Genomic DNA, 27,690 nt, shown 5'->3' on the forward strand with positions numbered 1-27,690 from the left:
CTGCAGTGGGATATACTGGGGGAATAGGGGTCATGGTGGGGGAAAGGGGTGCTGGACTGGGAGCAGAGTGGTCATACAGGGGCCATGGTGGACTGGAGGGATGGGATCATACTGAGGGAATGATGGTCATACTGGGACTATGATGGGCTATGCTGGGGGAATGGGGGTCATACTGGGGCCATCGTGGGCTATACTGGAGGAATGGCAGTACCACTGGGGCCAGGCTGTGCTATACTGGGGGAACAGGAGTCCTCCTGTGATCAGTCTGGGCTATACTGGGGGACTGAGAGTCCTATTGGAGCTGGGCTGGGCTATACTGGGAGAATGGGAGTCATACTGGGGCTGTGATGGGCTATACTGGGGAGGATGGGCATCATACTGGGCTTGGGCTGGGTATACTGGAGGCCAGAAGGGAGCAGCACTGGGGAGGATGGGACATGCTGGGACCCTGCCAGTGCTGGGGATCAGGCTGTGCTGGGGCCAGAGCACTGGGGGGGCACTGGGGGAACTGGGACGTCCTGGGCACCAGTGCAGCTGGGGGTGGGTGCTGGGGCGGTGGTGCTGGAGGGACTGTACCCCCCTGGGGATCAGGGGGCACCTGGGACATCCCTGGGGTTTGGGTGCCCTGGGGTGTCCCCAGGGGTCAGGGTTCCCTGTGGTGCCTCTGGGTGACCTGAGGTGTCCTGGGGATCAGGGTGCCCTAAGGACTGGGGGCCCTGGGGTGTCCCTGGAGATCAGGTGCCCTGGGATGGCCCCCAGACTGACCGTTGTTGAGCTTGTGCCGGGTCTGTTGCCGGGCGCAGTCAGCCGGCACCCCGTGGACCTCCACGCGCACGAAGGGATCCACGATGGAGCTGCCCTTGTCCCTGTTCAGCTTGGGCAGCTGCTGCGCCGTGATCACCTGGGGACAGGGGGCTGGGGCACCAGGGGCACTGCAGGGGGCTTGGGGGGACAGGGCTGTGGGGACAGGGCTGGTGTCCCCAGGAGAGGGGATGTGGGTGGCACTTGGTTGGGACTGGTGCGAAGAGAAGGGAGGTGGTTGATGCCACCCAGTAGAAGGGTGATACCAGCTGGATTTGGGGACAGAGTTGGTGCCACCCAGGAGAAGGGACAAAGGTGGTACATGGCTGGGTGCAAGGACAGAATCAGTACCACCCAGGAGAAGGGACATGGGTGGCACATGTCTGGGTGCAGGGACAGGGTTGGTGCCCCCAGGAGAAGGGACATGGGTGGTACCCAAACAGATGTGAGGACAGGGTCAGTGTCCCCAGGGGAAGAGAGGTTGGTGGCACCCAAGGAGAAGGTGTGCAGGTGGCACCTGGCTGGCCACAGGGTTGGCATCACCCTGAGGGGACATGGGTGGCAGCTGCCTGGGCATGGGGTTGGTGTCACCCAGAAGAGATGTGGGTGGCACCTGGTTGGGAGTGGGGTTGGTGTCACCCGGGAATAGCGGCCAGGCATTGGAATGTCGTGGGAGTCACCCTGTAGGGCCACGGGTGGCACCCACCCAGGGGTCGTGGGGTGCCCTCACCCTGATGTGCAGCTCCAGGCGTCGGGACCCCTCCCCGGGGGGGCTGCGCAGGCAGGGGGGCTTCAGGACGTACCCACAGCCCCCGTTGCCCAGGAAGCGCCCAGTGTTCAGGTCCATCTCATATCCCGGAGTCTGGAAGTTGAGGGCCACTGTGGGGACAGCGGGATGAGTGTCAGAGCGGGTGACAGCTCCGGGGGGGTGCCAGGTGCCCCGGGGGGCTGGGGGGTCTCACCCAGCTGGCAGCCGGCGTTCCACATCTCCTGGGGGTTGTAGTTGGCCGAGTTCATCTTCAGCCCCAGCGGGTACACCCGGCTCAGCTGCCGGGTGTTGTACCGGACCAGCGCCGGGCCTGGGGAGGGACAGGGCTGAGCGGGGCCCATGGGGCTGGTGTGGGGCCCCCTGTGTGCCTGGGGACAGGGACAGAGCCTGCCCGACTGCATGGACCCCAAAACCAGGCCCTGCGGTTCAGCCTCCAACCCTGGACCTTGGACTTGGAGCCCAGACCCTGATCTCAGTTCTCAGCCCCTGGATGCTGACCTAGACCTTAATCTGAGCCCAAGATCCCAGGCCTTGACCCCACACCTTGGCTTTAGATGCCAGACCCTGATCCTGGACCTTGACTCTGACCCCACACCCTGATCCATCAGACTCCAAACCAAAACCCTGGACACTGACCCACATCCTAATCCCAACTCTAGATCCCAGACCCTGACCCCAGACATTGACCCTGGACCCCAGATCTTGAACACTGACTCAGATCTTAGTCTCAGCCCCGGACCCCAGACCCTGACCTTAGATCTCGACCCTGGACCCTGACCTCCAACCCCAGACTTTGACCCCAGACCTCAGTCCCTGGACTGTGACCCAGATCTTAATCCCAGCCCCAGATCTCACCCTGGACCCAGATGCCACATCCTAAACCCTGATCCCAGACCCTGATCCTAGTCCTGTGACCCTCTGGCCCCAGACTCTGCCAGCAGACCCCAGTCCCACCAGTCCAGAGCAACCCAACCAAGGCCAGCGTGTCCCTGATCACCACCCCTGGACCCACCCTGGTGACAGAGCCCATCCTGCATCCCAGTGACATTAGGGGCATGGAACCACTCTGTCCCCATCCCTGCCCCATCCCTGTCCCCATCCCTGTCCCCATCCCATCACCCTCACCCGCCTCCTTGATGAGCTTCCGTGCCTTCCTCTCGCTGAAGGAGGACATGTGGCAGGGCTGGGGGTGGCGCAGGGCCTGGGCCAGCCCGGGGAAGGGCACGGCCTGGCAATAAACCACCAGGGCTGACAGCTCCGGGGACACCTGCAGTGCATCCTTGGCCTGCGGGAGCCACCGTGGGGTCAGGGCCACCCTGGCTCTGGGGGCCAACCCCCTGCCCAAGGGTCTGCAGACCCCCCCCCCGAGAGCCCCCAAAGGGATGGAGAACCTGAGGCAATGGAATGATGGGCCGTGGGCTGATGGACAAACCAAGCATGTTGAGAACCTGAGGTCATGGAGAGCACAAGGGGATGGACAACCCAAGATGTCAGAGACCCCAAGGTGACAGAGACCCCGAAGTGATGGGCACCCCAAGATGATGGAGAGAGGTGACAGAGACCCCTGAGGTGATGGAGAACTGAGGCAATGGAGAACCCCCCTCCAAGGTGATGAAGACCCTGAGGGAACACCCTGCAGGTGATGGAGACCCCAAAGTGAGGGACAATCCAACATGATGGAGAACTTGAGGTGATGGAGGCCCTGAAGCATCAGAAACCCCAGCCCAATGGAGTACCCAGCCCAATGGGAAGAGGGAGGCAGAGCTGAGGGGTCCCCAGTATCAGTCCCCTCTGCTGGGCCACTCACCACCCCCAACCCATCACCCCCCAGTTCCATCCCACAACCCACCTGCAGAGGTTTGATCTCCTGCAGCGACTGGAAGAGGAGAGAGCGGGGCTGCAGCGGGGTGTGCTGGCTGTGCTCACCTGCCCCAGGTGCCCCTGCCCCTGGCACACTCCAGGATGCCATGATCCTCCAGGACCACCACGACTCCATGGCCCCCCAGCACCACTGGCATGCTGTGATCCATCAGGACCACCAGGACTCCAAGATCCTCCAGCACCACCACGATGTCGTGGTCCCCCGGCATCACAGCCCTGGGAGAGCCCCTTACCCGCCGGTTGCTTCTGTCCTGCATCTTCTCCTCCTCTTCCTCTTCCTCCTCTTCCTCCTCCTCTGGGTCCAGGAGGCAAGTGACTCCCCGAGGCTCCTGCCACGGCTCTGGCAGCTTCTTGCCCTTCACCAGAATCTTTTCCTTTAGCTGCTGTGGGAGGAAGGACCGAACTCAGGGCTCAGAGGGGACATGGGCTGAGCTCAGGGCTCAGAGGGGACATGAGGACATGGGCAGGGGGGTGGCTTTACCTCCGGGGAGGGGAGATCACGGGAGTCCTGCCCCTGCAGCGGCTGCGTCAACAGCAGGTCCCCCAGGATGGCCTTCATGTGCCGGGCCATGGTGGCCTGCTGCTCCAGCCCACAGTGGTTCTCCAGGGACAGGATGACGGGGTAGGGTGATCTCTGGGCACAGGGGATGGACAGTGCTCAGCACCCGGTGTCCAGCACCCCTCCCAGTGCTTCCAGCACCCGCCTCACCTCGAAGGCCGCCCTGCGGATGCTCTCGATGACATCACGGAAGAGGATTTTGGAGGTGAGGGTGTGGCCGTGGTACACGACAGGTTCTCCATCAGAGCCCTCCCAGCAGTCCAGCTCCACGCAGCGGCACCCTGCCCTCAGTGCCCTGCCACCACAGCACCACCAGCTGAGTCCCCCGTCCCCCTTGGGCCACGGGACCCCCTGGGAGCCCCATGGGCCAGGGACACCCACTTGGGGCTGAGGACACCCACTTGGGGCTGAGGACACCCACTTGGGGCCAGGGACACCCACTTGGGGCTGGGGACACCCACTTAGGGCCAGGGACACCCACTTGGGGCCAGGGACACTCACTTGGCATAGGCCTCGGTGCTACTGGTGCCACCAATCTGGGTGCGGGTCAGGTAGGTGTTGTGGGAGGAGGAGATGAAGTAGTGGCTCAGGGGCTGGCTCATGTCCTGGTGCACCCTGGTGTGCTCCTGGTTGAGGATGTCGCCGGCAGCCGACAGCAGGTACATCATGAAGCCATCCAGCATCATCAGGTCCTGCTGCCTGGCTGTGGGGCACGGTGGTGGCTGTCACAGAGGGCTGGCACCTAACCCTAAGCCCTAACCCTGGCAGAGTGGCACCCTGTCCTCACTGGGATGTTCCAGCAGTGCCATGTTCACCCCAAACCTGGGACTGTGGCACCCAGGGAATACCTAAGTTCCCTTGAGTGTCCCATCTCCATCCTGATGTCACTCGTCCTGCCAGTGCCACACTCCCCCTGGACCTGGCATGGTGGCACATATGAGATGTGGAGTTTCCCTGACCCCCCCATACCCTCTGTCCTCACAGTGCCATGTTCACCCCAGTCCTGGCACTGTGGCACCCAGGAGATGTGGAGGTCCCCTTGGTGTCCCATCTCCACACTGATGTTCCCTGTCCTGGTAGTGCCACATCTACCCTGAGGGTACTGCTGTGATACCCAAGAGATATGGAGGTCCTTCATCCCCACCTTGATGTCCCCTGTCCTCCTAGTGCCATGTTCATCTGGACCTGCCACGGTAGGGCCCAAGGGACACAGAGACCCTTGGCAGTGCCACATTCCCACCAGGGCTGGCACTGCTTCACCCAGGAGACATGGAAATCCACCTGCTACCTTCACATCCCCTGTCCCTGCAGTGCCACATCCCCCAGGGACCAGCAGGGCCACGTGTTGGATGGCTGACACCCTGGGAAGGGACACTTGAGGACAATCAGCCAAGCCTTGGAGGACCCCATACCAGTTTGGAGGGGGTGACACACCAAGCAGAGCCTCGTCCCCACACCATCCATGACCTCCCGTAGCTCCAGCGGTGCCCGTCCCACCGCCCGGCCCAGCCCTACCCTTGTCGTTGAGCTCGTGTTTGCGGATGATGGCGCGGGCCTGGCGCAGGCTGGAGTCCTCGCCCTGGTCCCGCAGGAAATCCCGCAGCTCCTCGGCCGACAGGACGCGATCCTCGCCCGAGTAGCGCCCGAAAAGCTCCTCCAGCTCCGGCCGCCGCAGGAGCCGCCGGCAAAACTCCTCCAGCTCCCGGCCCTCCAGCCGCTCGTTGCCCGAGTGGTCACACTCCTGACAGGACACAGGTTGGGGACAGGTGGGGGACAGCCATGGGGATGATGTCCACCCCACTGCCCGTGGGGAGAGGGTACATCCACCCCCTGCCTTCTCCTGCCTGCCAGTGTGTGATGAGTTTGGGGGTCTCAGCCGCTGGTGTGTCCCCTCTGTCCTCCCACCCACAGCCCTCAGACCCTCCAGTCCAGGATGGAGCAGAGCTCCATGCCTCGGTTTCCCCAGGTGGAAAGGGGACCTTGGGAGATGCCTCTGGGGACAGCTCCCCATGGTGGGGAAATGTCACAACCTGGGGACCCTGGGGGCAGTGGGGAGGGGGTGGCAGCTCACCCCACCCCACCATGTGCTCCTGCTCCTGAAGGGCCCCAACTGTTGTTGGTGGTGGGTGGCTTTGGGTGTGAGGAGTTGGTCAGTTCTCTGCAGGAGGCAGAGAAGGAGCCAGCATTCCCTGCAGTGACAGCAGCAGGAACAGCGGGTGGTGGACCCATGGGATGAGTACCTTGAAGAGTTTGGAGGCATAAACATTGTCCATGTCGATGTTGAGCATCCTCAGCATGTTCTTCACCTCCTGGAAGGACATCTTGTTGTCCTTGTTCTTGTCTGCTTTCTGCAGGACCCCGTGGATCCAGCTACTCTGGGTAAGGAAATCACAAACCACAACCTGTCCCCCGAGCCCCCCCAGACCTCCCACAAAGGATACTGGTCAAGCTTCTCCATCTGGCTCATGGCCTGCAGCCGCCCCATGAGCTTGGCGAGCCCCTGCACCCAGTGCCGGGCGTGCTCCTCGCTGCGGGCCGCCAGGTCCAGGTTCTTGCGCCGGCCCTTGAAGACGAGGGTGAAGCAGTGGCGCTCGGGGAAGGCGGCCCCGTGCTTGCGCAGCCCCTCCGACTGGTGTCCCTCGCGCACCCCCTCGACGTGCGTCACCGAGACTGCGGGGACACCGCGGGGGTGGCGATGGACCCGCTCCCTCGGCGCGTCACCCACCCGCGAGACACCCCGGCCCCTCACGGACACCCCCGGGGCAGCGCTGGGCTCCCGCTGGTGTGGCAGTCGGGCTCAACCCGCTAATCCCAGGCGAGACAGGGGCGGTGGCCGCTGTCCCCGCGGGGATGGGCACGGGACGGAGCTGCCTCGCGGCGCTGCCAGCGCCGGGCACCCATCCCAGACAAGAGGGTGGAAGGAGAGGGGTGACGCCGGGAGCGGGGACAGAGTCTGGCCAGGATGGAGACGGGACGTCCCAAGAGGGATGGGGAAAGGCGGGGCCTCTGGGGGCTCGGCATGGGGTGTACTGGGAGGCACTGGGAGGCACTGGGTGCAGCGAGTTGAGGTCCAGGTCCGGGGTGGGAGTCCATGTTCTGGACTGGGGTTCATATCTTGGATGATGGTCTGGGTCCCAGGCTGGGGGTGCAGGTCCTGGACTGGGGTCTGGGCCCTTGTTGGGAGTTTGGGTCCTGGGTTGGGGTCCGGGTGCTGGGTGGGGGTCTGGGGTCCAGGTCCCAGGTGGGGATAGAGATGGGGTTTAAGTCCTGGGCTGGAGTCTGGATCCTGGGTGGGGGTCTGAAACTCAGGTGGGGTCTGGGGTCTGGGTGGGGATCCAAGTTTTGGGTGGAGGTCTGGGAATAGGGCTGTGGTCTGGGTCCAAGATGGGGGTCCAGATGGGGTTCTGGGTGCTGGGAATGGGTCTGGGTCCTGCGTGGGGGTCCAGGTCCTGAGGTAGTGTCTGAGTGGGTCTGGGTCTCATGCTGGGGTCTGGATTCTGGGTGGGAGTCCAGGTTCTGGTTGTGGACTAGGTCCTGAAATGGGATCTGGGTCCAGGATTGGGGTCTGAGTCCTGGGTGGGGGTCTGGGTGGGAATCTGGGTCGGGACCTAGGTCCTGGACAGGGGTCTGGTCCATGGGTGGGAATCCCTGTGGGCACTGTTGTGACACTGTGCTGGTCCTGGACTGGGGTCTGGTCCGTGGGTGGGAATCCCTGTGGGCACTGTTGTGACACTGTGCTGGTCCTGGACTGGGGTCTGGTCCGTGGGTGGGAATCCCTATGGACACTGTTGTGACACTGTGCCGGTCCTGGCCCCTCCCTGCAGCTCGTGGCTGTGCAGGATGTGGCCCAGCGTCCCCGAGCCCCCGGGGAGGGTCCCCAGTGCACTCACAGCTCTGGGGGGAGCGGGTGCGCCCGAAGCGTCCCTCGAAGCACACGGTCACCCCGTCCTCCTGCAGGCGGAACAGCCGCTCCCGGGAGCCCCCTCTGGCCCGGACCTTCCGGAGCAGGGACCCCTGGAGCATCTGCTTGATGTCCTCGTCCTCCGTCAGGCCTGTGGGGACCAGCCATGGGCTGCTGGGGGGCATTGGGGGCGTTTGGGGTACTGGGGGGTGCTGGAGGTTCTCAGGCTGTACTGGGGGTGTGGGGTGGGAGTGAGGGGGGTCAGTGCACATCTGTGTGCACATCTGCACATGTACACTCCTGCACTTCCCATGGCACGGGACAGGTGGCACAGGACAGACATGATGCCATGGGACAGGATGGAATTGGATGGGACAGGCTGGAATTGGATGGGACGGACACAATGGGACAGAATGGCACAGCACAGGCATGGGATGGGATGGAGGGGTGGGACAGGACAGGGTGAGATGGACAGGAGAGGGTGATGGGATGGGAAATATGTGACACAATGTGACTACAGATGGGACAGGATGGGACAGGTAAGATTGGACAGGACAGGGTGGGGCAGACTGGACTGGATGGGGCAGGGTGGGCAGGACAAACATGACAGGACAGGACAGGACAGGATGGGACAGGGCAGAAAGGGCAGGATGGGACACGATGGGATGAGGAGATGGGACAGGAGCAAGTTAGAATGGGACAGGGCAGGCAGGACCACTGTGTGCCTGTCTGGGGGGGACACAGTGACACAGCCCAGTGACAGCCCAGCTGCCAAACCCCAGCCAGGCTGCCCAGATCCCGTGTGGAGGGCGCCAGGACGGTGCCAGCAGCAGAGCCCAGGCTGGGAACAATGACAGGGTGGCCTCGGGGGACTCAGGGCCCACGCCCCAGCCGGGACTTTTCCATCTATCCACAGAATGGTTATTTCCTCCCTTTTTTGTTTTGGCAGCCACTCCAAACAGCCCCAGCGGCCATGTCCCTCTCCAGCTGGAGATCCCTCTCCTGGGCTGGGAAAGAGCCCTGTGGGGCTCACAGGGAACATCCCGAGCTGGCCACAGACTTGGGGATGTGACCACCAGCTGCCACCACCTCCCGTGAGGTCACATCCTGCCCAAGGTGCAGGACTGGGGGCAGGTACAGGGACACGGGTGCACAAGCACATGGATGCACAGATGTATGGATGCACAGATGTATGGATACCCGGCTGTATGGATACCTGGCTGTATGGACACATGGATATAGGTGTGTGGGCACAGAGATGGACACAGGGATTGTCAGACACATGGGCACAGGTGCATGGATGCATGGACTCATGAATGCACTGATACATGGATATATGGATGCATGGATATAGACATGCAGGGATGTCTGGATACATGGATATAGAGCTGCAGGGATGTATGGTACATGGATGCACTGATGCAAGGACATACAGACACATGAATGTTCAAGTAAACGGATGCACAGGTGCATGGATGCATGGATATAGGCCCATGGACACATGGATGCATGGACACAGATGGTCAGTCACAGGTGCACCTGGACATAGGGATGCACTGACACATGGACCCATGGATATGGAGATGCAGGGATATATGGACATATGGATACATGGATGCATAGACAGCTGTGCAGCTCCAGGCCCACGGCCCCGTGTCCAAAGCAGCCCGAGGCAGATCCATTCCTGCCCTCTGTACCCACCCCAGATCCAGCCGCTCCCGTGGGTGCCCCCTGACCTTCCCACACACCCACTCCCCCTGCACACACCCCGTGGGCCAGAGGGCCCTGGGCCAACAACACCGTGGGCAGCACCCTTGGGTGGGGAAACTGAGGCAGGGCGTTGGTGAGGGACCCAGGGAGCAGGAGCTGAACCCTGGGGACAATAAACACACTGAGGGGGGAGCTCCTGTCACCTGTGATGTGGCCAAACCCTGACCCTGTTGCCCCTCAACAGCTGGGGTGATACACAGATACTCTGGGGCTGCCTTGGGGACCCCTCCCAGCCACAGGGACCCTTCCCTGATGTGGGGGAATCCATCCACCTCGGGAATGGTCCCTGCCATGGGGACCCATCCCTGCCACTGGGGATCCCATCTACTCTGGGGACAATCCCTGCCATGGGGGCCCTCGTGGCTTTATGGACCCCTCCCCACAGCAGGACCTCATCCAGCCATGGAGACCATTCCCTGGCTATCCTGGGGATCCCAGCCCTGCCGTGGGTGTCCCCTCCCTGCCATAGGAGTCCTCCTCCTTTCCATGGGGGCAAGGGAGGGGTCTTCCATGGGAGGTCTTCCAAGAGAAGACCCTCTCTCTGCCATGGTGTCCCCTCCCTGCCATGCAGGCCCCCATCCCTTCTATAAGAGACCCCTCTCTGCCGTGGGGGACTCTCTCTGTCATGGGGGTTCCCCTCCCTGCCATGGGGGGTCTCTTCCCTTCCGTGGGGGACCCATTCCTGCCATGAGGGTCCTCACCCACTTCAGGAACCCTCCTAGCCGCCGCGATCCCTCCCGGCCCCCGTCTGGCACAGCCCTCCCAGAGTTTCTGCCCGGCTCCCCCCGGTCCTCCCGGACTCACCCATTTTCTTCAGGGCTCTCCCGGACCGCCGGGAGCCACCGGCACCGTCCGACGGGGCGCGGGGCTGCTCGGCGGCGGGACGCGCCTTCCTGCCGCAGATCATGGTGCAGGACCCCCGGGACGGCCGGTACTCCCGGTGTCCCCGGTGCCCTCGGTGCTCCCGGTAGCCCCGGTGTTGCCGGTACCTCGCTACTCCCGGTGCCACCGACGCCCCGGTGCCTGCAGTAGTTCTGGTTGTCCCGGTGCTCCCGGTGCTCCCGGCCGGTGCAGGCGGGCTGGGCGGTGGCGGAGGTCGGCGCTGGGGCTGGACTGGGGCTGGGCGGCCCCGCCGGGACCGGGGCCGGCCGCGGGGAGGGACCGGGAGGAGCCACATCGCGGCCCGGGCCGCGTTAACCGTTTGTGCCGGTGGGGGCCGGGGGGGACGGGGCCGCTCCGGGACAGGGCTGCACCGGGGCTCGTTCCGCACCGGGAACGGGCCAGAGCAGCACCGGGTATTCGTTCTGCACAGCGGGTCCCGCTCTGCCCGAGGGGCCGGGCCGAGACAGGCGGGGACTCCCCATTGCCCGCCCCGGGGACCAGCCAAGGGACACCCCGCTCTGCCCCGGGGCACGGCTGCCGGTGCTACCCCGGTACCGCCGGTGGGGACCAGGGGATCCCTTCCACCAGCTGGGGGACGTGGGGACACAAGGGACCCCTTCTGCCGTCACACCCGGGGACAGAAGGGACCATGGGACCCCCTCTGCCCTCGCACCTGGGGACCCAGTCCTGCTGTGCCCGCTCGGTCCCCAACCCATGGACCGGGTGACACCAGGGCTGAGGGGTTGCAGGCAGATGCTGGGCCCCCCAGGTGACTGTCTCTGCTGGTGGGACAGCAGCAGGAGCCAGGGAGTGGCAGCAGCATGAGCTGGGCAGTGCCAGTCCCAGAGCCCCACACGTGTGTGCAGGTCCTTACACGTGTGTGTGTGTGTGTGTGCGTGTGTGTGTGTGTGCCTGTGTGTGTGTCTGTGTGTGCAGCCATGTGTGTGTGCAGCCACAAACACACATATCACAGAATCCCTGAGGTTGGAAAAGCCCTCCAAGATCATCCAGCCCAACCTGTGACCCATCCCCACCTTGTCACCAGCCCAGAGCACTGAGTGCCACGTCCAGTCCTTCCTTGGACACCTCCAGGGATGAGGACTCCTCCACCTCCCTGGGCACCCCTTTCAGTGCCTGACCACCTTTTCCATGAAGAAATTCTTTCAGATGTCCAACTCGACCCTCCTCTGGCACAGCTTGAGGCCGTTCCCTCTCCTTCTGTCGCCTGTTGCCTTTTTACACACCTTTCCCACAGCCACCACTTGCTGAGGGTGGGTGGGGAGGGAGGGATGGGTGGCCACAGGCTTCTTTCAAAAATCCACGGTGTCCAGGAGAGCAGGGAGGCCACCCCAGGCCTGGCCAGGCTGTGGGGACCAGGAGCTGCAGGACAGGAAGAGGAGGTGACTTTCTCTAGGGTCAGTGTGGCAGCAGCACGGCCAGACCCTGGGTGGGACAGTTGGGCAGCCAGGGGTGACAGCTGGGCAACTTAGAGCAACATCTGGGCAGCATCTGGGCACCCTGGGGCAACACTGGGACACTCTGGGGCAACTTCTGGACATCCTGGGTGATCTCTGGTTGTCCTGGTGAAACATCTGTACATGCAGGGCAACGTCAGGGCACCCATAGCAGTGTCTGGGCACCCTGGGGGATGTTGGAGCATCCTGGAGCAACATCTGGACACCTGGAGCAACACCCGGACACCCTGGGGCAACTTCTGGGCATCCTGGTTGATCTCAGGTGATCCTGGAGCAACACCTGTACATGCAGGGCAGCACCCAGGCATTTTTGGGCAATATCTGGCCATCCTGAGTGATACCTGTGTACCTCAAGCAACAGCCAGAGCAACATCTGGGCATTCCTGGGGCAATGTCTGGTTACCCAAGAGCAACATTTGCACCTGCAGGGGAGCATTTGGTCAGCCTGGGCAGTACCTCAGGGCTGCTGTTCAAGACCTGGGCAACTCACACAACATCTGGACAGCTGGGGGCACATCTGGGCAGTCCCTTGGCTGTGTTCCTGAATACCCTGGGGACACGGGGGCACCACAGTCCCCCCAAAAAATTCACTTCCAACCCCATAACCGGGCTCCGCTCCAAGTTCTCTTCCTCCCATGGAAATTGCATTCCCGGGAATTCAGCAACAGATGCCCTGACCCGGTGAAATGAACCGGGATAAACACCCCTCGCTGCAAAATCCACAGCACAAACAAATCCCGGTGCGGTTCCCCCTCTCCCCGCCCGCAGCGTTGCTATTTTCTCCCGCCCGCCAGCGAGTTGGAAAGGATCCCATGGAAAACAGCATTCCCGGCCGCTTATAGCACAGCACGTGTGCCGTGAATCAGCGCTCGGGATTCGGGGCTGGGTTTGCCGGGAGTGGGAGCCAGCGAGGCCTTGTGGCCGTTCCGAGCAGGAATCCTGAGTCAGAGCTCGGAAATGGCCAGGGCTTTAAAAGGCTTTGCTGATTTTATTTGTTGTGTTTCTTATTTATATCATTTTATTTATATATTTATTTACCTTCAATTTTTAGAAAGGAAATGTTTCTCCAGGGGTTGAGGGATGGGATTTAGGGGAGTTTGGGGGGATGGGGCATTGGACCTACTTGGATTTGGGATTTGGAGGTGGGATTAAGGTTGAAAAGATGGCGTGTGAGGCAACGATGGGGCTGCTGAAAGCTGCTCTGCACCCCAAACCCAGAATACCTGGGAGAACACGGGATCCAGGCAGTCCTCAGGGCACCCCAGAACATCCCACATCCCCAGGGCATCTCATACCTCCAGGGACATGTCCCCATGTCCCCATGTCCCCATGTCCCCACAGTGCCCTGCCTTCAAGGAAAGCCCTCGCAGCAGAGGGGGAAGGAGAAGAGGAGAAGGAGGAAAAGCTTCACCTCGGGGACTCGGGGACCCCAAATTCTGCCCCTTCCTCACTATCATAATTAATAAAGTTGGATAATAATTAACAGTGGATAAAAGTATACACTGGATAAAAGTAACAGTGGATAAAGCTGGATAATAATTAATAATTGCTCTGCCTGAGCCAGATGTTCCCACTCTGCATGCAGTGGGACTGTGCCCCTGGCCAGGGCCCCCACGCCACTGTCCCAGCGCCATATCCCAGTTCCCCAGTGCACTGTCCCAGTACTTCATCCCAGTTTCCCAGTGCACTGTCCCAGTACTTCATCCCAGCTTCCCAGTGCAGTGTCCCAGGCCCCTGGCCCATCCCCCTGGGGCCCTTGGTGGGTGGGCCCAGTGCACTGTCCCCATGCCTGGTATCATCCTGATCATGGAATCCCAGAATGGTTTGGGTGGGAAGGGACCTTAAAGATCACCCCATTCCCACCCCCTGCCATGGGTAGGGATACCTTCCACTACCCCGAGTTGCTCCAAGTCCCATCCAGCCTGGCCTTGGACATTTCCAGGGATAGGGCAGCCACAGCTTCTCTGGGCAACCTGTGCCAGTGTCCCAGACAATAGCTGTGCCCTGGCACTTCCCACCCACCCTGTCCTGCTGACAGCCCAGGTGGGTGAACATCTCAGTGTGCTGTCCCCGAGCACTGTCCCTGTGCCTGGTGCAGAGTCACGGAGCACTGGAGCACTGTCCCACTGCACTGTCCCATTGCACTCTCCTGTCCCACTATGCCTCTCTCCTGTGCTCAATCCCACTCTCCCATGCCCTGTCCTGCTCCCTGTCCCACTATCCTGCTCTCCCTGTCCCACTATCCCAGTCCCTGTCCCACTATCCTGCTCTCCCTGTCCCACTATCCTGCTCTCCCTGTCCCACTATCCCAGTCCCTGTCCCACTATCCCTGTCCCTGTCCCACTATCCCGCTCCCTGTCCCACTATCCTGCTCCCTGTCCCACTATCCCAGTCCCTGTCCCACTATCCCTGTCCCCTGTCCCACTATCCCGCTCCCTGTCCCACTATCCCAGTCCCTGTCCCACTATCCCTTCCCTGTCCCACTATCCCAGTCCCTTTCCCACTATCCCAGTTCCTGTCCCACTATCCCAGTCCCTGTCCCACTATCCCAGTCCCTGTCCCACTATCCCTGTCCCACTCTCCCAGTCCCTGTCCCACTATCCCAGTTCCTGTCCCACTATCCCAGTCCCTGTCCCACTATCCCAGTCCCTGTCCCACTATCCCACTCCCTGTCCCACTATCCCAGTCCCTGTCTCACTATCCCAGTCCCTGTCTCACTATCCCAGTCCCTGTCTCACTATCCCTGTCCCTGTCCCACTATCCCAGTCCCTGTCCCACTATCCCAGTCCCTGTCCCACTATCCCTGTCCCACTATCCCTGTCCCACTATCCCAGTCCCAGTCCCACTATCCCAGTCCCACTATCCCTGTCCCCGTTCCTGCAGTTCCGCCCATCCCCGCAAGGCGGCGCCGGCACCGCCCCCGCACCTGCACCCACTCGCCGGCAGGGGGCGCCCGCACCGCGCTCAGCTCCGGGAGCGGGGGGGAAGGGGCGGGGCGTCCCATCCGGAGAGCGGGACGCTGATTGGAGGGGCTGATGAAAGGCGAGCGGTGATTGGGCGTGGCGCGCTGGGGCCGATGTAAGGCGGGCGCTGATTGGCCCTGAGTGTCCCCACAGGGAGAGGGACCCGCACCGGTGCCGGGGTCGGTGCGGAGCTGGGGCCGGTCCCGGTCCCACCATGGAGGAGCCGAGCTGCGGGGCGCAGTTCCGCGCCGCCGTTCAGGTGATCCAGGGGCTGCCGCGGAGCGGTGAGTAGGTGGGGGGGCCGGGGCCGGGGCCGGGCGGCCGCGCCGCCGGGGCGGCCCCGCTGAGCCGTGTCCCGCAGGGGCGTACCGGCCCTCCTACGAGGAGATGCTGCGCTTCTACAGCTACTACAAGCAGGCGACGGCGGGGTGCTGCCAGGGCCCGCGGCCCGGCTTCTGGGACCCCATCGGCCGGTACAAGTGGTAAGAGCGGGGGATGTCCCGGTTGGGTCCCGGCTCGTGTCCCGGGCCGGGTCCTGCTCACCCGCCCGGCCCCGCAGGGACGCGTGGCACAGCCTGGGGAGGATGTCCAAGGAGGAGGCGATGGCCGCGTACGTGGCGGAGATGAAGAAGGTGGCCCAGAAGGTAACGGGGCGGGCGGCGGGGCCGGGCCGCGCTGCCGGGGCCACCCGTGTCCAGCCGCGTCCCTCTGCAGGTCATCGACACCGTGCCCATGGACGAGACCACGCAGGAGATGTTCCGCTACTTCGAGCCGCTCTACGAGGTGATCCACGACATGCCCCGGCCCCCTGAGTTCTTCTTCAAGAGGAAAGGGGGTGAGTGGGAGCTGCTGCGCTCCGGCTGTGCCCGGCGCATCCCTCCCCTCTGTGCTCCCGTCCTGGCACAGCGCTGCTGCTGGTCCCTGCTTGGGGCTGCACCGGGACAAACAACACCTCTGGGCTCTGCTCTGCCCCGGGACACATCCTGCTGCTGCTCCCTGAGGGATGGGGGACACCACATCCCACCTGACCCCCCTGCTGTGGCACAGCTGCTGCCAAGGGGCTGTTTGGGCACCCCCAGACAAGTGTCCTGTTGCGTGACACGGGTGTCTCTTCAGTCTGGGCTCTCTCTCTGCAAAACTTCGCAGTGAGAGTTTGAGATTTGGCTTCCAAGTGCCCCTTGGCCCCAATCCCTGTAAACAGTGGAGCAGGGATCAGCTCTCAGGGAGGCTGTGCTTTTCCTTGGCTCTGGCTCACCTCCAGGTCATCTGATGTAAACACCTGGATGGACCAGCCAGTTTTTGCGTGGAGTGGATGTGGAGAAACTGGGGTTGAGAAACGGGATTATTTAATCCGGGCTGTGCTAGAGGAGAATCCTTCCCAGCCCTTTCCATGCCTCTGGCTGCTGCCTCGTGCTGGGAGGGTGCTGGGGGCCTGTCCCACCCCTGGCTCTGGGCTGTCCTGGGTGTATCTGACTTGTGAGGAGCACCCAGGGGAGCGAGGGGCTGATGTGGGGGCTCAGAGAGGTGTCAGCTGTGCCGTGTCACCAGTGGGTCAGCTCAGCAGCACAGGAGTTTTCAAGGCATTTTCACAGCGGGTGTGTGAACTGTCAGTGCTTTGGGAGAGCCATGACAAACAGACTCATTCCCTGCCTGTCCCCAGGCTGTCCTGTGCCTGACAGCTCCCTGCTCCCAACAGGGATGCTGAAAACACACAGCCTGTAAGGCTTGGCTTCAGGGTGGCCTCTCCTTCCCGTGGTACCCAGGTGCTTTGTTCTCCATGTGGATGCTGAATCCCTTTAAAAGGCAAACAGGCTCAGTTTTTCGCTGGACTATAGAAGCTAGGTCTAAACTCCTGGTCATTATCCACTTGGGAGTGTCACTGACAGGTGCCACTGTCCCTAAATCTAAACCTGGCGGTGCCCATGGAGCCAATGAGCCCAAGGTGGCTGGGACAGTGTGTAAAGCACTGAACTCCTGGAGGTGTGTTGAGTCATTTGTGTTAAAGCTTCCCCCACCCACCTTCAGCCTGTGGGATTGCAGCTTTGGTTGCCCTGAACCAGAGCAGAGAGGGGATTTCAGAGAGCAGAGCGTGGTGGGTGCCTCCGGCAGGTGCTTTTGGGGGACAGAGGTGAGAGTCTGGGCAGGTTTGGTTTTGTTTGGTTACAAACATCATAAAGTGGCGCTTGGACCCCAAATCTTGGGTGGCTCCAGGTCCCAACAGATCTCCAGTGAGTGATGCTTTCACCAGAGTCTTGTGAATGTGGCTGGCTGGAGCCGGGTCTGTCCAGGTGCCGTGCTGTGGGAGGTGACAGGACCCTGCCTGACCTTACCCTGCAAGGTCACAGCCTACCCTGGGGAGACATTAGGGAATGGTGACAGTCCTGGAACGGGGCAGCCCTGGCACTAACCCCTGTGTGGGGTGGGGGCTGCCCTTGCCCCTTCAGTGGGCTCTGGGGGTCCTGTGTTCTGCCGTGATGGCAAAGGCAGGTTGGGAACAGCAGAGAAGTGCAGGCAAGGAGCAGCAGGGGAACATTGCCACACACCTGCCTGCCCAGGAGCAGGGATCAGAGTCCTGGGAACTGCTGGAAACAGGGCTGGGATTAACCCCACAGGCCCCACGGGGCAGTGGGAAGGGCTGGGGCCCCATCAGGAAGTTCTTCTTGGGGTGTTGCTGCCCAGACAAGGCTCTTGCCGCCAGCACTTCTTGCGGGAGGCTGTTTGTGGGGGTGGCTTGTGCCATGGGCCGTTGGCCCTGCCAGGGGACAGGACAGTCACCTGGCAGTGTTTACCCAGCTGTCACCCAGCACTGATCCCTCTGCCTGCTGCCTCGGGGGGGCTCAGGGACAGGGACACCCCTGCCACCTCCGGGTGGTCTGTGTGGGGCAGACCCTACTGGCTGGTTTAGATCATGTTGGTTCCTGGGCAGCAGTGCTGAGCCCAGCCCAGAGCCAGTGCTACCAGGACACCGCAGCACGTTAATCCTCTGCCTGTTCCCTCCGTGCAGACAGTCGGGAACAGCCGGACGGCCCCGCCCAGGATGTGCCAGGGAGCAGCCCGGCCCCGGAGTGCCCCGAGGATGCCCTGCCCGGGGAGCAGCAGGGCGGGCAGCACGTGCCAGGTTGGTCTCCCTGGTGTGTCCAGCACCCGGCAGACACCCCGTGGAGGAGGCACTGGGGCTGGGCCTCCACCCATCTGCAGAGCTGTTGGCTTCAGGCACCTCTGCTCCAGCCTTGCCCGTGTTTCCAGGCAAACTGGGGCTCTTCTTGGGTCCTCTTCTGGAGGAACCCTGGGTGTGGGGATTGACTCTGCCTCGCTTGTACCTCTGCAAAGGGGTCTAAACTGCAGGAAGTAGGGGAGGGTGTTTCCCCGTGGACTGGGAAACCATCACCCTGCAAGGTCCATGATCCGTGTGAGGATGTTCTCCCTCGGCTCAAGCCAAGCCCACCCCTTCCTTGGCACTGGGATTCCTGGCTCAGCCCTGGCTTTCCTCACACAGCCCTCATGCACTCGCCCACGGCCGCCCTGTGCCCCCCTCGAGGGGCCCCTGGCTGTGCCCCGGCGTGGGCAGGAGGTGGGCAGGGTGCTCCCTCCGGGGAGGTCCCTCCCGCCGCTCCAGCCTTTCCAGGAGCAAATATGGTCACGGAGCAGCGTCCCGGCTGTGCCCCCCCTGGAGCAGCGGGGCTGGCAGTGCCCAGGGAGCCGGGCAGGGTCCCTGTCTGTGTGACAGGGCACGCTGCTGCCCCGGGGGCTGGGGGGTTGTATGAACAGGACACTGTGGGCAGGAGAAGGGGGAATTCAGTCCTTGGAATCACAGCTGTGATCTGGGTGGTGTTAACAGAGCCAATTCCCTCCTGCTCCGCGCCTCAGCTTCCTCCTCCTGCTGCCTCCCCCTGTGCACACAGGCTCCTCCTCGTCCACCTGGGGACCTGCTGCCCCTGAGACATGGCCAGAACCCCTGCCCTGCCCGTGGCTGAGCCAGGTGCTTCCCTTGCAGGAGGTGGGCTGGCTCCTGCCCCCGAGGGGCTTGAGGGCAGCCAGGTGACCAGTGACTCCGAGAGGGACATGTACTGCGACACCCTGGAGCAGGGGGAGCCCGAGAAGGTAACGGGGGGCTGGGGAGCGCTGGAGGCTTTGCCAGCTGCCAGCCCTGCCCTGCCTGGGCTGCACAGGCACATCTGCAACTGCACAGGCACATCCCCACAGTGCTCAGACACCTCCACACTGCACAGACACATCCACACACTGCACAGACACATCCTCACACTGCACAGACACATCCCCACACTGCTTAGACACATCCCCACACTGCTTAGACACATCCCCACACTGCACAAACACCTCCACGCTGCTCAGACACATCCCCACACTGCTCAGACACATCCCCACACTGCACAGACACCTCCACGCTGCTCAGACACATCCCCACACTGCTCAGACACATCCCCACACTGCACAGACACCTCCACACTGCACAGATACCTCCACACTGCACAGACACATCCTCACACTGCACAGATACCTCCACACTGCACAGACACATCCCCACACTGCTCAGACACATCCCCACACTGCACAAACACCTCCACGCTGCTCAGACACATCCCCACACTGCTCAGACACATCCCCACACTGCACAGTCACCTCCACACTGCTCAGACACCTCCACACTGCTCAGACACATCCTCACACTGCACAGACACCTCCACACTGCACAGACACCTCCACACTGCTCAGACACATCCCCACACTGCTCAGACACATCCTCACACTGCTCAGACACCTCCACACTGCTCAGACACCCCCACACTGCTCAGACACCTCCACACTGCTCAGACACCCCCACACTGCTCAGACACCTCCACACTGCTCAGACACCCCCACACTGCTCAGACACCTCCACACTGCTCAGACACCCCCACACTGCTCAGACACCTCCACACTGCTCAGACACCCCCACACTGCACAGCTCTCCTGGCTCTGCTCAGCACTGCCATCCTGGGAGCCCAGCAAGCCTCACTGTGTTGGCACCCAGTGCACCTCTTCTTCGTGTCACTCCTGGAGCCTGTTCCCTGTCACCAAGGGGAGGCTGAGGAGCCTCCCCAGCCCCCCTCATTTCTTGGTTCTGACTGTGGGGGGCACCTGAGTGAGACCCACGGCCCCACACGGGGCCAGTGCTGCCACTTTGACTGCACTCCTGCCACTCCTCCCTGCTGCTGCCAAAACCTGGTTTGGCACTTGAGCTGTCCACTGTGGACAGGAGGGAGGAAGCCCCCCCTCTTTTGCCATCTGGAGCCTGGGCACCTCACTTCCCTCAGGTTCTAGAGCTCTGTCACCTCCCAGACTGGGTGCTGACTGGTGTTACCAGTGGGATTCAGCTTCACTCAGCCACACACACCCCCACCACGAGGCAGAGAAGGGCACCACCGCTGCCCTGGCATCACCCACCGTGCCCCCCAGCCCCAGGGAGGGCAGTGGGGTCTCAGGGCCCTTCTTCTCCCCCCTCACACAGGCTGGGGGGCCGCAGGGCCTCACCCCAAATGGCATCCAGGCCGGGGCTGAGCCCCTGGAGCCCCGTGGTGCTGGGCAGGGGCTGTGGGGCGAAGGCAGAAGACCCGAGGGGAGCAGCAGCACTGACCTCGGAACCCTGGGCTCCCAGAGAGGTGGGTGCAGCCTTGGCCGCTTCCTGCTGCTCCCCCCTGCAGGCAAGGCTGGCCTGGGGGGCTCTGAGGGTGCGAGGGGGGGCAGGGGCTGCCACCACTCACAAGGGACCAAGTTTGGCTCCAGCACCCAGGGGTGGGTCATCTGTAGCTGCAGGAAGCCCCGAGTGTCCCCTCTAAGCACCCCTTGGTCCCCAAGTGTGGTGGCTTTACCCCTGCAGGACACAGCCCCTCTGCTGCCTGTTCCTCACAGTGGTACTAAATTGTCCAAATTTGGAGAGTGTTCTGCTGGCCTCTCCAGCAGCTGGGCAGGGATAGAGGATTCCCAGCTCCCCCTCTATCCAGCTCCTGCCAGTGGTCCTGTGGCTCCACTGGTGACTTTGGATGTGGTGGTGCCAAGGGTGAGCTCTCCCCAGGAGGGTGGGAGGTGAAAACTGGGCCCTGTGCCCCTGGAGGTCTTGGGGACACCGTGTTACTGTGGTGCCACCCACCACTGCTGCCAGTGTCTGGGGGGCACCATCTGTGCTGTGGGGAGGGGACAAGGAGCCTCCTGCCACCCTCTGTGCTGTCCCCAGATGCATTTGGAGCTTGCTGCTCCAGGGTGGCATTGCAGGGGTGGTGTCATCACCTTGCCTGGGCACAGCCACCTGTCTCACCCTTCCCGTGTTACTGTTCCCACAAACTGGGCTGCTTGACCTTGGGAGTGAAGTTGTACCGAGGCTGATCTGGCCAGGCTGGGCTGTCCCTGGGTGCTGCACTCAGGGGGTGGCAGCGAGTCCCTGCCTGTGCCCCGCTCACAGCACCGACTGCCCAGGGCCTTCCAGGCTGGTTTGGGGCCGAGGGTGGGCGGGGAGGCAGCTTTACCAGCGGGGGGTCCTGCCTGGTGCTGGGTGTCCTGCCTGTGCTGGGTGACACAAGGTGACCCATGTGCACCACTGCACCTGCCACATCAGTGGGCTGGAGGTCACCCACTGCCACCACCACTGCTGGGGGGGCCACGGTGGCCCGTGTCCCTGGGGACAGCCCCAGTGCCACAGGACTGTGGGGCTGCTGGGCTGGGCTGGGCTGGGGGCAGCCGTGGTGTGGGCAGCGTGTGGCACTCCATGGGAGCCATTACCTGCTGCCAGTGCAGGGTGGGCTGTGCCAGCTCCGGGTCTCCTTGGGGGGCTCGAGGCTGTGCCCAGCCTGCCCCGCCACCCGTGTGCCCATCTCTGTGCCCCCAGATCCCCGGGCCACCGCGGGGGAGCAGGACCTCGGGAACACCGCCGAGCTCAGCCCGGAGCTGGAGGCCCACGTGGCCAGCGCGGTGCAGGCCCTGCAGGAGGAGCTGCGGCGGGTGCGGGAGCGGCTGAGCCGGCTGGAGACGCTCACCTGGGCACAGGTACCCGCCGGGGGGGCCGGGACACCACCCCGGGCCGGCAGGGCTCGGCTGGCCCGGGTGGCCCAGAGGGCGGGGACACCCCGGGGTGTGGTGGCACCTCCCGGCAGGGCCGAGGCTGATCTACCCCACGGTGCAGGCAGGGAGCTGCTGCTCCTTCATTCCCACCGGCCCTCCCTCCATTCCTGCTGCTCCCCATCATTCCCACCGCTTCCCATCATTCCCACTGTCCCCATCATTCCCACTTCCCTCATCATTCCCATTTCCCCCATCAGTCCTATTGCCCCTGTTATTCCCACTGGCTCCCCATTTCTGTAGCCCTCATCGTTCCCATTGCCCCCCTCATTCCCATTGTCCCTGGGGTCCTGGCTCAGCTGTGCCATTGGATCCCTCACAGAAGCCCCACATGGGATCCCTTCAGCCCCTTCCCTCCCTGTCCCGGGGTGCAGGCACTGGAAGGGGGGTGCCAGCCCCACCCGCCCCCCAACCCTGTCCTGTCTTGCAGGGGGACACGGCTGGGACAGACCCCGACCCGGCACTTGCTCCGCAGGTGAGTTGGGGGTGAGGCAGCACTGTGGGGTGGCCCTGCTGTCTCACCACCCACCCCATGGCCCCCAGGGGCCTGGAGACACAGCGGGGGGCAGCTGACATCCCTAGGGACATGTCCCCAGCCTCCAGACACCAGGGACGGTGCTGATGATCTCCAGAGGAGGGATGTGAAGGACCACCAAGCAGTGGAGGGCTGGGGCGGGGGGGTTTGGTGACCTCTGTCCCCCCCCACGCCCCCCTTTCTGTCCCTCGCCAGGTGACGTCCCCATGGCCCCTGACGGTGTCGCCCCGCACGCTGCTCTTCCTCGCCACCTGGCCCTTCCTCACCCAGTGGCTGCTGCGCCGCTGGCAGGGCAGGAACAGGTGACCAAGAGGTGCCCGCCACGGCCCCGCTGCCACCCCATCCTACCCCATCCATCCCGCTTGGCACCAGCCGGGGGAGCTCCGCGGACCCATCGCATCACCAGCCACGGGGGCTCCGCGGGCGGGACCCACCCCGGGCGGGGGAGCCCCCGAGAGCCACCAGCGCCACCACTGTCACTCAGGGCCAGCCCCGAGGGGAGCGGGGCCGGGATCGCTTGGGATCCACCCGGGATCTGGGGGATCCCATCCACGCACAGCCGGACCAGCCGCCCGGACACGGGGGGGTGCTGGGGCACCATCCGAGCCTGCCTCGATTAAAGTTGCCTTTTCGGTGCAGCCCCGCTGCCTGTGCCCTGTGGGGGAGGGGATGGGGCCCCGCGGCCTGGCCTGGCCACACACTGTCCCCAAACGGTCACACACTGTCCCCAAATGGTCACACACTGTCCCCAAATGGTCACCCTCTCTAGCCGGGCCACCTGCCCTGGCCAGGCCACCCCACTGTCCCCAGCTGGCCACCCACCATCCCCTCCATGTCAGAGGCCCCGGTGGCAGCTGCCCTGGTCTGTCCCCAGTCTCCAACCTCCCCCCAGGCCGGGTCCCATCCCCAGGCGAGGGGGGTGGCGGTGCCCCCGCGGGGGCCCTCCGGTGCCACCAGGCCCCTGCCAGCGCCACCCCTGGGCCGGGGGGCTGGGCAGGGCAGGTGACACAGCGGGTGACACAGACACACAGACACCACCACCGTGTGTCCCACAGCGGGCCCTCCTGTCCCCCTGTTCTCCCCCGCCCCCCCAAGGCCGTGGGGCCCCCCGAGCCCAGCCCCGCCCCCGGACGTGGGGCCCAAGGGGGACATCGCCAGTGGGGGTGGCAGGACCGGGACTGGGGCCAGGGCCAGGACTGGGCCAGGGACTGGGACGAGGCCCCGCTCCACCTTATTCCCCCCCCGCCCCCCCGGCTTTGGGAGCGCAGCCCCGCGCCGGCCCTGGGAAAAAAAAAAAAAAAAGGGACGCGGCGCCTTTAAGAAGGGACTTCTTTCCGCTGAGGTTTGTTTACATCTCCCTCCGCCGGCTGCAGCGATCGTCGCACCCATCGCAGCCCCCGGATCCTTCCGCCCGCCCCCTCCCCGTCCCAGCCCGGCACCCCCCGGGCCCACCGGGCACCCCCCGCACCTCCCCGGAACCCCCCGGGCCCAGGGGCGATGTGCCGGGGCGGACGGTCCCGGAGCCGCAGCACCGCCCGCGGGCCCCTCCGCCCGTTGCGGGGACTCCTTTCGGGGCGGTCCCACTGCCGGGCCGGCGGGGGGGGGGGGCGCGCGCCTGAAGGTCGCGGGGCCGCGCACGGGGAAGCGCCCCCCTCCTCGCGCGCGTGGTACGGCCCGGTCCCACCTCCCCGCTCGCGATTGGCTGCGCCGCGCGTGAGTGACGCCCGCCTGCGCCAATCCCCGGCCAATCCCGAGAGGGGGGCGTGCCCCGGCGCGCGGCCCCGCCCCCAGGCCGCCCTCCGATTGGCCACGAGGCGGCGGCGGCTCCCGGCGCTCGGCAGGGGCGGGGCCGGCGCGCGGCCGGGGGTAGGGCCCCGGGAGCGGCGCCTGCGCGGGGCGGGGCCCGGCGCGCGCGGGTACTTAAGGCGCGGCGGCGGCCCGGGAGCGGCAGTTCGGGAGCGGGCGGCGGCGGGCGCGGGCCAGGGTAGTGGGGAGGGAGCGGCGGCAGCGGGGGCGCGGCGGGAGCGTGCGGTGCGCGCGGGGGGGGCGGGCCCGGCGGCGTTAACCACCCCCTACCCCGCCGGGCCATGGCCGGGGCGGCCTGAGCGGGGCCGGGCCCCTATGAGGCGCCGGTAGCGCCCCGTTCAGCCCGGAGCGAGCGCAGCCGAGCACAAGCCGCGATGGCCGACGCGGCGCCCGCTGAGGAAGCGGGGCCGGAGCCCCAGTGCGAACCGGAGCCTCGCTCCGAGGCTCAGCCGGAGCCGCCGGCGCAGCCCGAGCCCGAGGCGCAGCCCGCGGAGGCGCCGGCGGAGGACGGCGATGCGGGGCGGCTGCCGCCCCCCGGGGCGGAGGCGGCGGCGGGCGGCGCCGAGGGGCGGCCGGCGGCGGCTGCGGGCGGAGCGGCGCGTCCCGGCCTCGGCCCGCGGTACCGGGCCGTGGGGCGCGCCGAGGAGTGGCCCGGCAAGAAGAAGCACCGTCGGCGGCCGTCGAAGAAGAAGCGGCGCTGGAAGCCGTACTCGAAGCTGAGCTGGGAGGAGAAGCAGCAGTTCGACGAGCGGCAGAGCCTCCGCGCCTCCCGGCTGCGGGCAGAGATGTTCGCCAAGGGGCAGCCCGTGGCCCCCTACAACACCACGCAGTTCCTCATGGAGGACCACGACCAGGAGGAGCCTGACCTGAAGACCGGGCTGTACCCGCGGCGAGCGGCCGCCAAGTCGGACGACACGAGCGAGGAGGATTTCCTGGAGGAGGCGGCGGACGAGGATGGGGGCAGCGACGGGATGGGGGGAGACGGCAGCGAGTTTCTGCAGAGGGACTTCTCGGAGACGTACGAGCGGTACCATGTGGAGAGTCTGCAGAACATGAGCAAGCAGGAGCTGGTGAAGGAGTACCTGGAGCTGGAGAAGTGCCTGTCGCGCATGGAGGAGGAGAACAACCGGCTGAGGATGGAGAGCAAAAAAGCCGGAGGGGAGGCGGCGGACCCGGCGCGGGTGCAGGCGCTGGAGCGGGAGGTGGACAGGCTGCGAGCCGAGAACCTGCGGCTGCTGCGGGAGCAGGAGCTGCCCCGGCAGGAGAAGGGCCCCTGCAAGCCGGGGGAGTGACACTGGGCACGGGGGGCGCGGGGGGGTTTTTACAGTCCCGGGTGGAACACACACGGTCCTTGTACAGAGTCGCCGCGGACCCTTTTTATGGGGCTGAAGCGCTGGGGGGGGGAGGCGAGGGCTCCCCCTTTTTTAGGTGGCTGTGACGGGGCGAGGGGGGGGTTGATGTATTGGTGATATCTGGTTTATGGGTTTATTTTATTTTTTTTTTTTTGTGTCTAAATCAAAAAAAAAGGAAAAAAAATTCCCCAGGAAAGCTGTAAATTGGCCAAAACTGACTATAAAAAAATATAGAGGTCTAATAAATTTAATTACTTGTAACTGTAATGGTTTCAGTGTGATTTCTAGAAAATAATCAAGATGGCATTCCAGCAGGGAATACATCCTGAATTATTTTCATTATGTTATAATTGTTGTTTGATTAAAATTAGTTGTAATTCCCCACTTAACACTTTTTTGTTATTATTTCCCCCCCCCCTTTATTTTCAATTTGAATGCTGTTGAAATAGTTAAAAATACTTGGAAAGGGGGTGAAACGGTGTGATGGACACTCACTGAGGTAACTCAGGAGTAACCTGAGGTCTGTCTGTTTGCCTAAAGGTTCACTTAAACTTGACTCTGTGTCCTCCCAGGTCTGTAGGAATCCAGGTCATCAACTGAAATCTGGGCAAAAATTGCCTTAAAAAATATAAATCTACTTAAAGCTACAAGTGAGGGAAAAGTCTTAAAGTGTTGGAGCAGCCCAAGGAAAAGTTTTGGTAGTCAGCACTTGGCCCCTGAAATGGCTGACAGGGAGAGGGGAAGGCGATGGCTCAACCTCCCTCCTGCACCTGAGGGGGGGAGGAGGAGGGAAAAGCAGGAAAAGCTCCAAGTAGTGAAGTTTTTTTGGGGGGGAGAAACAGGTAAATTAAGGGGTAAAAAGGTGGAGATGAAGGCCAAGGGGACTTTGAATTGGAGTGAGGTAATGGAAGCTGTACCTGGAGAGGCAGGAGCTGGGATTGGCCTGGGCAGGAATCCTGCCCGCAGGAATGAGGGGGGGGAAGGGCTTTTACACAAAAATTGAGGGCAGGGGGGTGTCCCCAGCACAGGTGGGTTGGTACAAAGTCGAGGGTTAAAGCGGCAGCGCTGAGGGGCTGGAAGGGTCAGGCAGATTTTTAACCCCAGCCTGGCCAAACCTCCCTAAAGCAGGAGAAAAACAGGCTTTTATAGAAAAATAAGGGAATTTAGTGTGAGGGGTGGAGGGGACAGGTGGGTTGGTACAAAGTCGGGGGTCAAAGGGGCAGCGCTGAGGCACCGGAAGGGTCCCAGCAGGTTTAAGCTACAGTGGGGGAAAACCAGCGTTTGTGGAGGCACGGAGGGGTTAAGGAGGGGACAGGAGTGTCCCCAGCGCAGGTGGGTCGGTACCAACTTCGGGGCAGCCGAGGGAGCCGCGGGGGAGGGGGCCCGGGTTTAACCCTCCCCTCTCTGGGGCACCGGCGGGGGAAGGAAACGGGCTCGGGAGCCACCGGCCCCTTCCCTATGCCATGACATCACCGCAGCGCGGGGGATGATCCACCGGGATCCCGCGGGATGGGAGAGGGGCCGAGCGCTGTCCCCTCCTCCTCCAGCCCAGGCGTTTCTGTCCCTGCCGAGCGATTCCCTCTCCGGGATTCCCGTTTTCTCTTCGTGTCCGATGGCACCGGGCTGGGTCCCACAGGGGCCTGGCTCCGTGAAATGCAGCTCCTGGTCCATGGGAACACCTTGATCCAAGGGTTTGCCTTCATCCACTTACACCAAACCTGCTGTGTGTCCAACACCCCCAAATCAATATTTTCTCTGCCAATGCTTTAAAAAATAGACCTTAAAAAAACCCAAAAAAGGACTATAATGATCACCTCTCCAACCTGCCCTGGCTCCACTGACTTTTCCTGCTTTATTCTGCCGTTTTAATGAACTAGGTTATCCCA

The 27,690-nt window shown here is 63.4% G+C and overlaps 3 protein-coding genes across 6 annotated transcripts in view; 2 read left to right on the forward strand and 1 right to left on the reverse strand.

The window, feature by feature from the left end:
- Positions 1 to 10,873, reverse strand: part of PLCD3 (phospholipase C delta 3) — a 12,208-nt gene extending 1,335 nt beyond the window's left edge. The window contains exons 1-14 of one of the 2 annotated variants that reach the window (XM_064636382.1): positions 10,486 to 10,873; positions 7,901 to 8,062; positions 6,452 to 6,680; positions 6,251 to 6,380; positions 5,526 to 5,751; positions 4,512 to 4,713; positions 4,161 to 4,305; positions 3,933 to 4,085; positions 3,685 to 3,834; positions 3,420 to 3,446; positions 2,696 to 2,855; positions 1,764 to 1,880; positions 1,532 to 1,680; positions 766 to 901 (exon numbers count right to left, since the gene is read on the reverse strand). In XM_064636382.1, coding sequence (XP_064492452.1) covers positions 766 to 901; positions 1,532 to 1,680; positions 1,764 to 1,880; positions 2,696 to 2,855; positions 3,420 to 3,446; positions 3,685 to 3,834; positions 3,933 to 4,085; positions 4,161 to 4,305; positions 4,512 to 4,713; positions 5,526 to 5,751; positions 6,251 to 6,380; positions 6,452 to 6,680; positions 7,901 to 8,062; positions 10,486 to 10,858 — 2,359 coding nt within the window. In that variant the 5' untranslated portion in view covers positions 10,859 to 10,873. Of the gene's footprint in view, positions 1 to 765; positions 902 to 1,531; positions 1,681 to 1,763; positions 1,881 to 2,695; positions 2,856 to 3,419; positions 3,447 to 3,684; positions 3,835 to 3,932; positions 4,086 to 4,160; positions 4,306 to 4,511; positions 4,714 to 5,525; positions 5,752 to 6,250; positions 6,381 to 6,451; positions 6,681 to 7,900; positions 8,063 to 10,485 lie in introns of those variants that run through there. The other variant, XM_064636383.1, reaches the window with a different exon arrangement.
- A 4,260-nt stretch (positions 10,874 to 15,133) lies between these two features.
- On the forward strand, positions 15,134 to 23,284 carry ACBD4 (acyl-CoA binding domain containing 4). 3 transcript variants are annotated; one of them, XM_064636738.1, is made up of 10 exons: positions 15,135 to 15,285; positions 15,363 to 15,483; positions 15,561 to 15,645; positions 15,716 to 15,836; positions 18,006 to 18,119; positions 18,996 to 19,102; positions 20,511 to 20,661; positions 21,882 to 22,039; positions 22,542 to 22,586; positions 22,842 to 23,284. In XM_064636738.1, exons 1-10 carry the CDS (start codon positions 15,216 to 15,218, stop codon positions 22,950 to 22,952), a joined length of 1,083 nt encoding a protein of 360 aa, XP_064492808.1. In that variant the 5' UTR covers positions 15,135 to 15,215; the 3' UTR covers positions 22,953 to 23,284. The 3 variants fall into 3 exon arrangements, with proteins under 3 accessions (XP_064492810.1, XP_064492808.1, XP_064492809.1); XM_064636739.1 differs by having other exon boundaries at positions 15,178 to 15,260; XM_064636740.1 differs by lacking the exons at positions 18,996 to 19,102; positions 20,511 to 20,661 and having other exon boundaries at positions 15,134 to 15,285.
- A 1,308-nt stretch (positions 23,285 to 24,592) lies between these two features.
- HEXIM1 (HEXIM P-TEFb complex subunit 1) lies at positions 24,593 to 26,065 on the forward strand. Its single transcript, XM_064636741.1, has one exon. It carries the CDS (start codon positions 24,827 to 24,829, stop codon positions 25,742 to 25,744), a length of 918 nt encoding a protein of 305 aa, XP_064492811.1. The 5' UTR covers positions 24,593 to 24,826; the 3' UTR covers positions 25,745 to 26,065.
- The last annotated feature ends 1,625 nt before the right edge of the window (positions 26,066 to 27,690 follow it).

This window comes from Pseudopipra pipra, chromosome 26 (assembly GCF_036250125.1).
Source record: "Pseudopipra pipra isolate bDixPip1 chromosome 26, bDixPip1.hap1, whole genome shotgun sequence".
Lineage (NCBI taxonomy): Eukaryota > Metazoa > Chordata > Aves > Passeriformes > Pipridae > Pseudopipra > Pseudopipra pipra.

Excerpts from the sequence above, each read along its gene's own strand:
- HEXIM1 (XM_064636741.1), top strand. The coding sequence starts at position 24,827 with ATGGCCGACGCGGCGCCCGCTGAGGAAGCGGGGCCGGAGCCCCAGTGC.
- ACBD4 (XM_064636738.1), top strand. The coding sequence starts at position 15,216 with ATGGAGGAGCCGAGCTGCGGGGCGCAGTTCCGCGCCGCCGTTCAGGTG. Across the intron at positions 15,837-18,005 it reads CTTCTTCAAGAGGAAAGGGG|ACAGTCGGGAACAGCCGGAC; the intron begins GTGAGTGGGAGC and ends CCCTCCGTGCAG. Across the intron at positions 19,103-20,510 it reads AGCAGGGGGAGCCCGAGAAG|GCTGGGGGGCCGCAGGGCCT; the intron begins GTAACGGGGGGC and ends CCCCTCACACAG.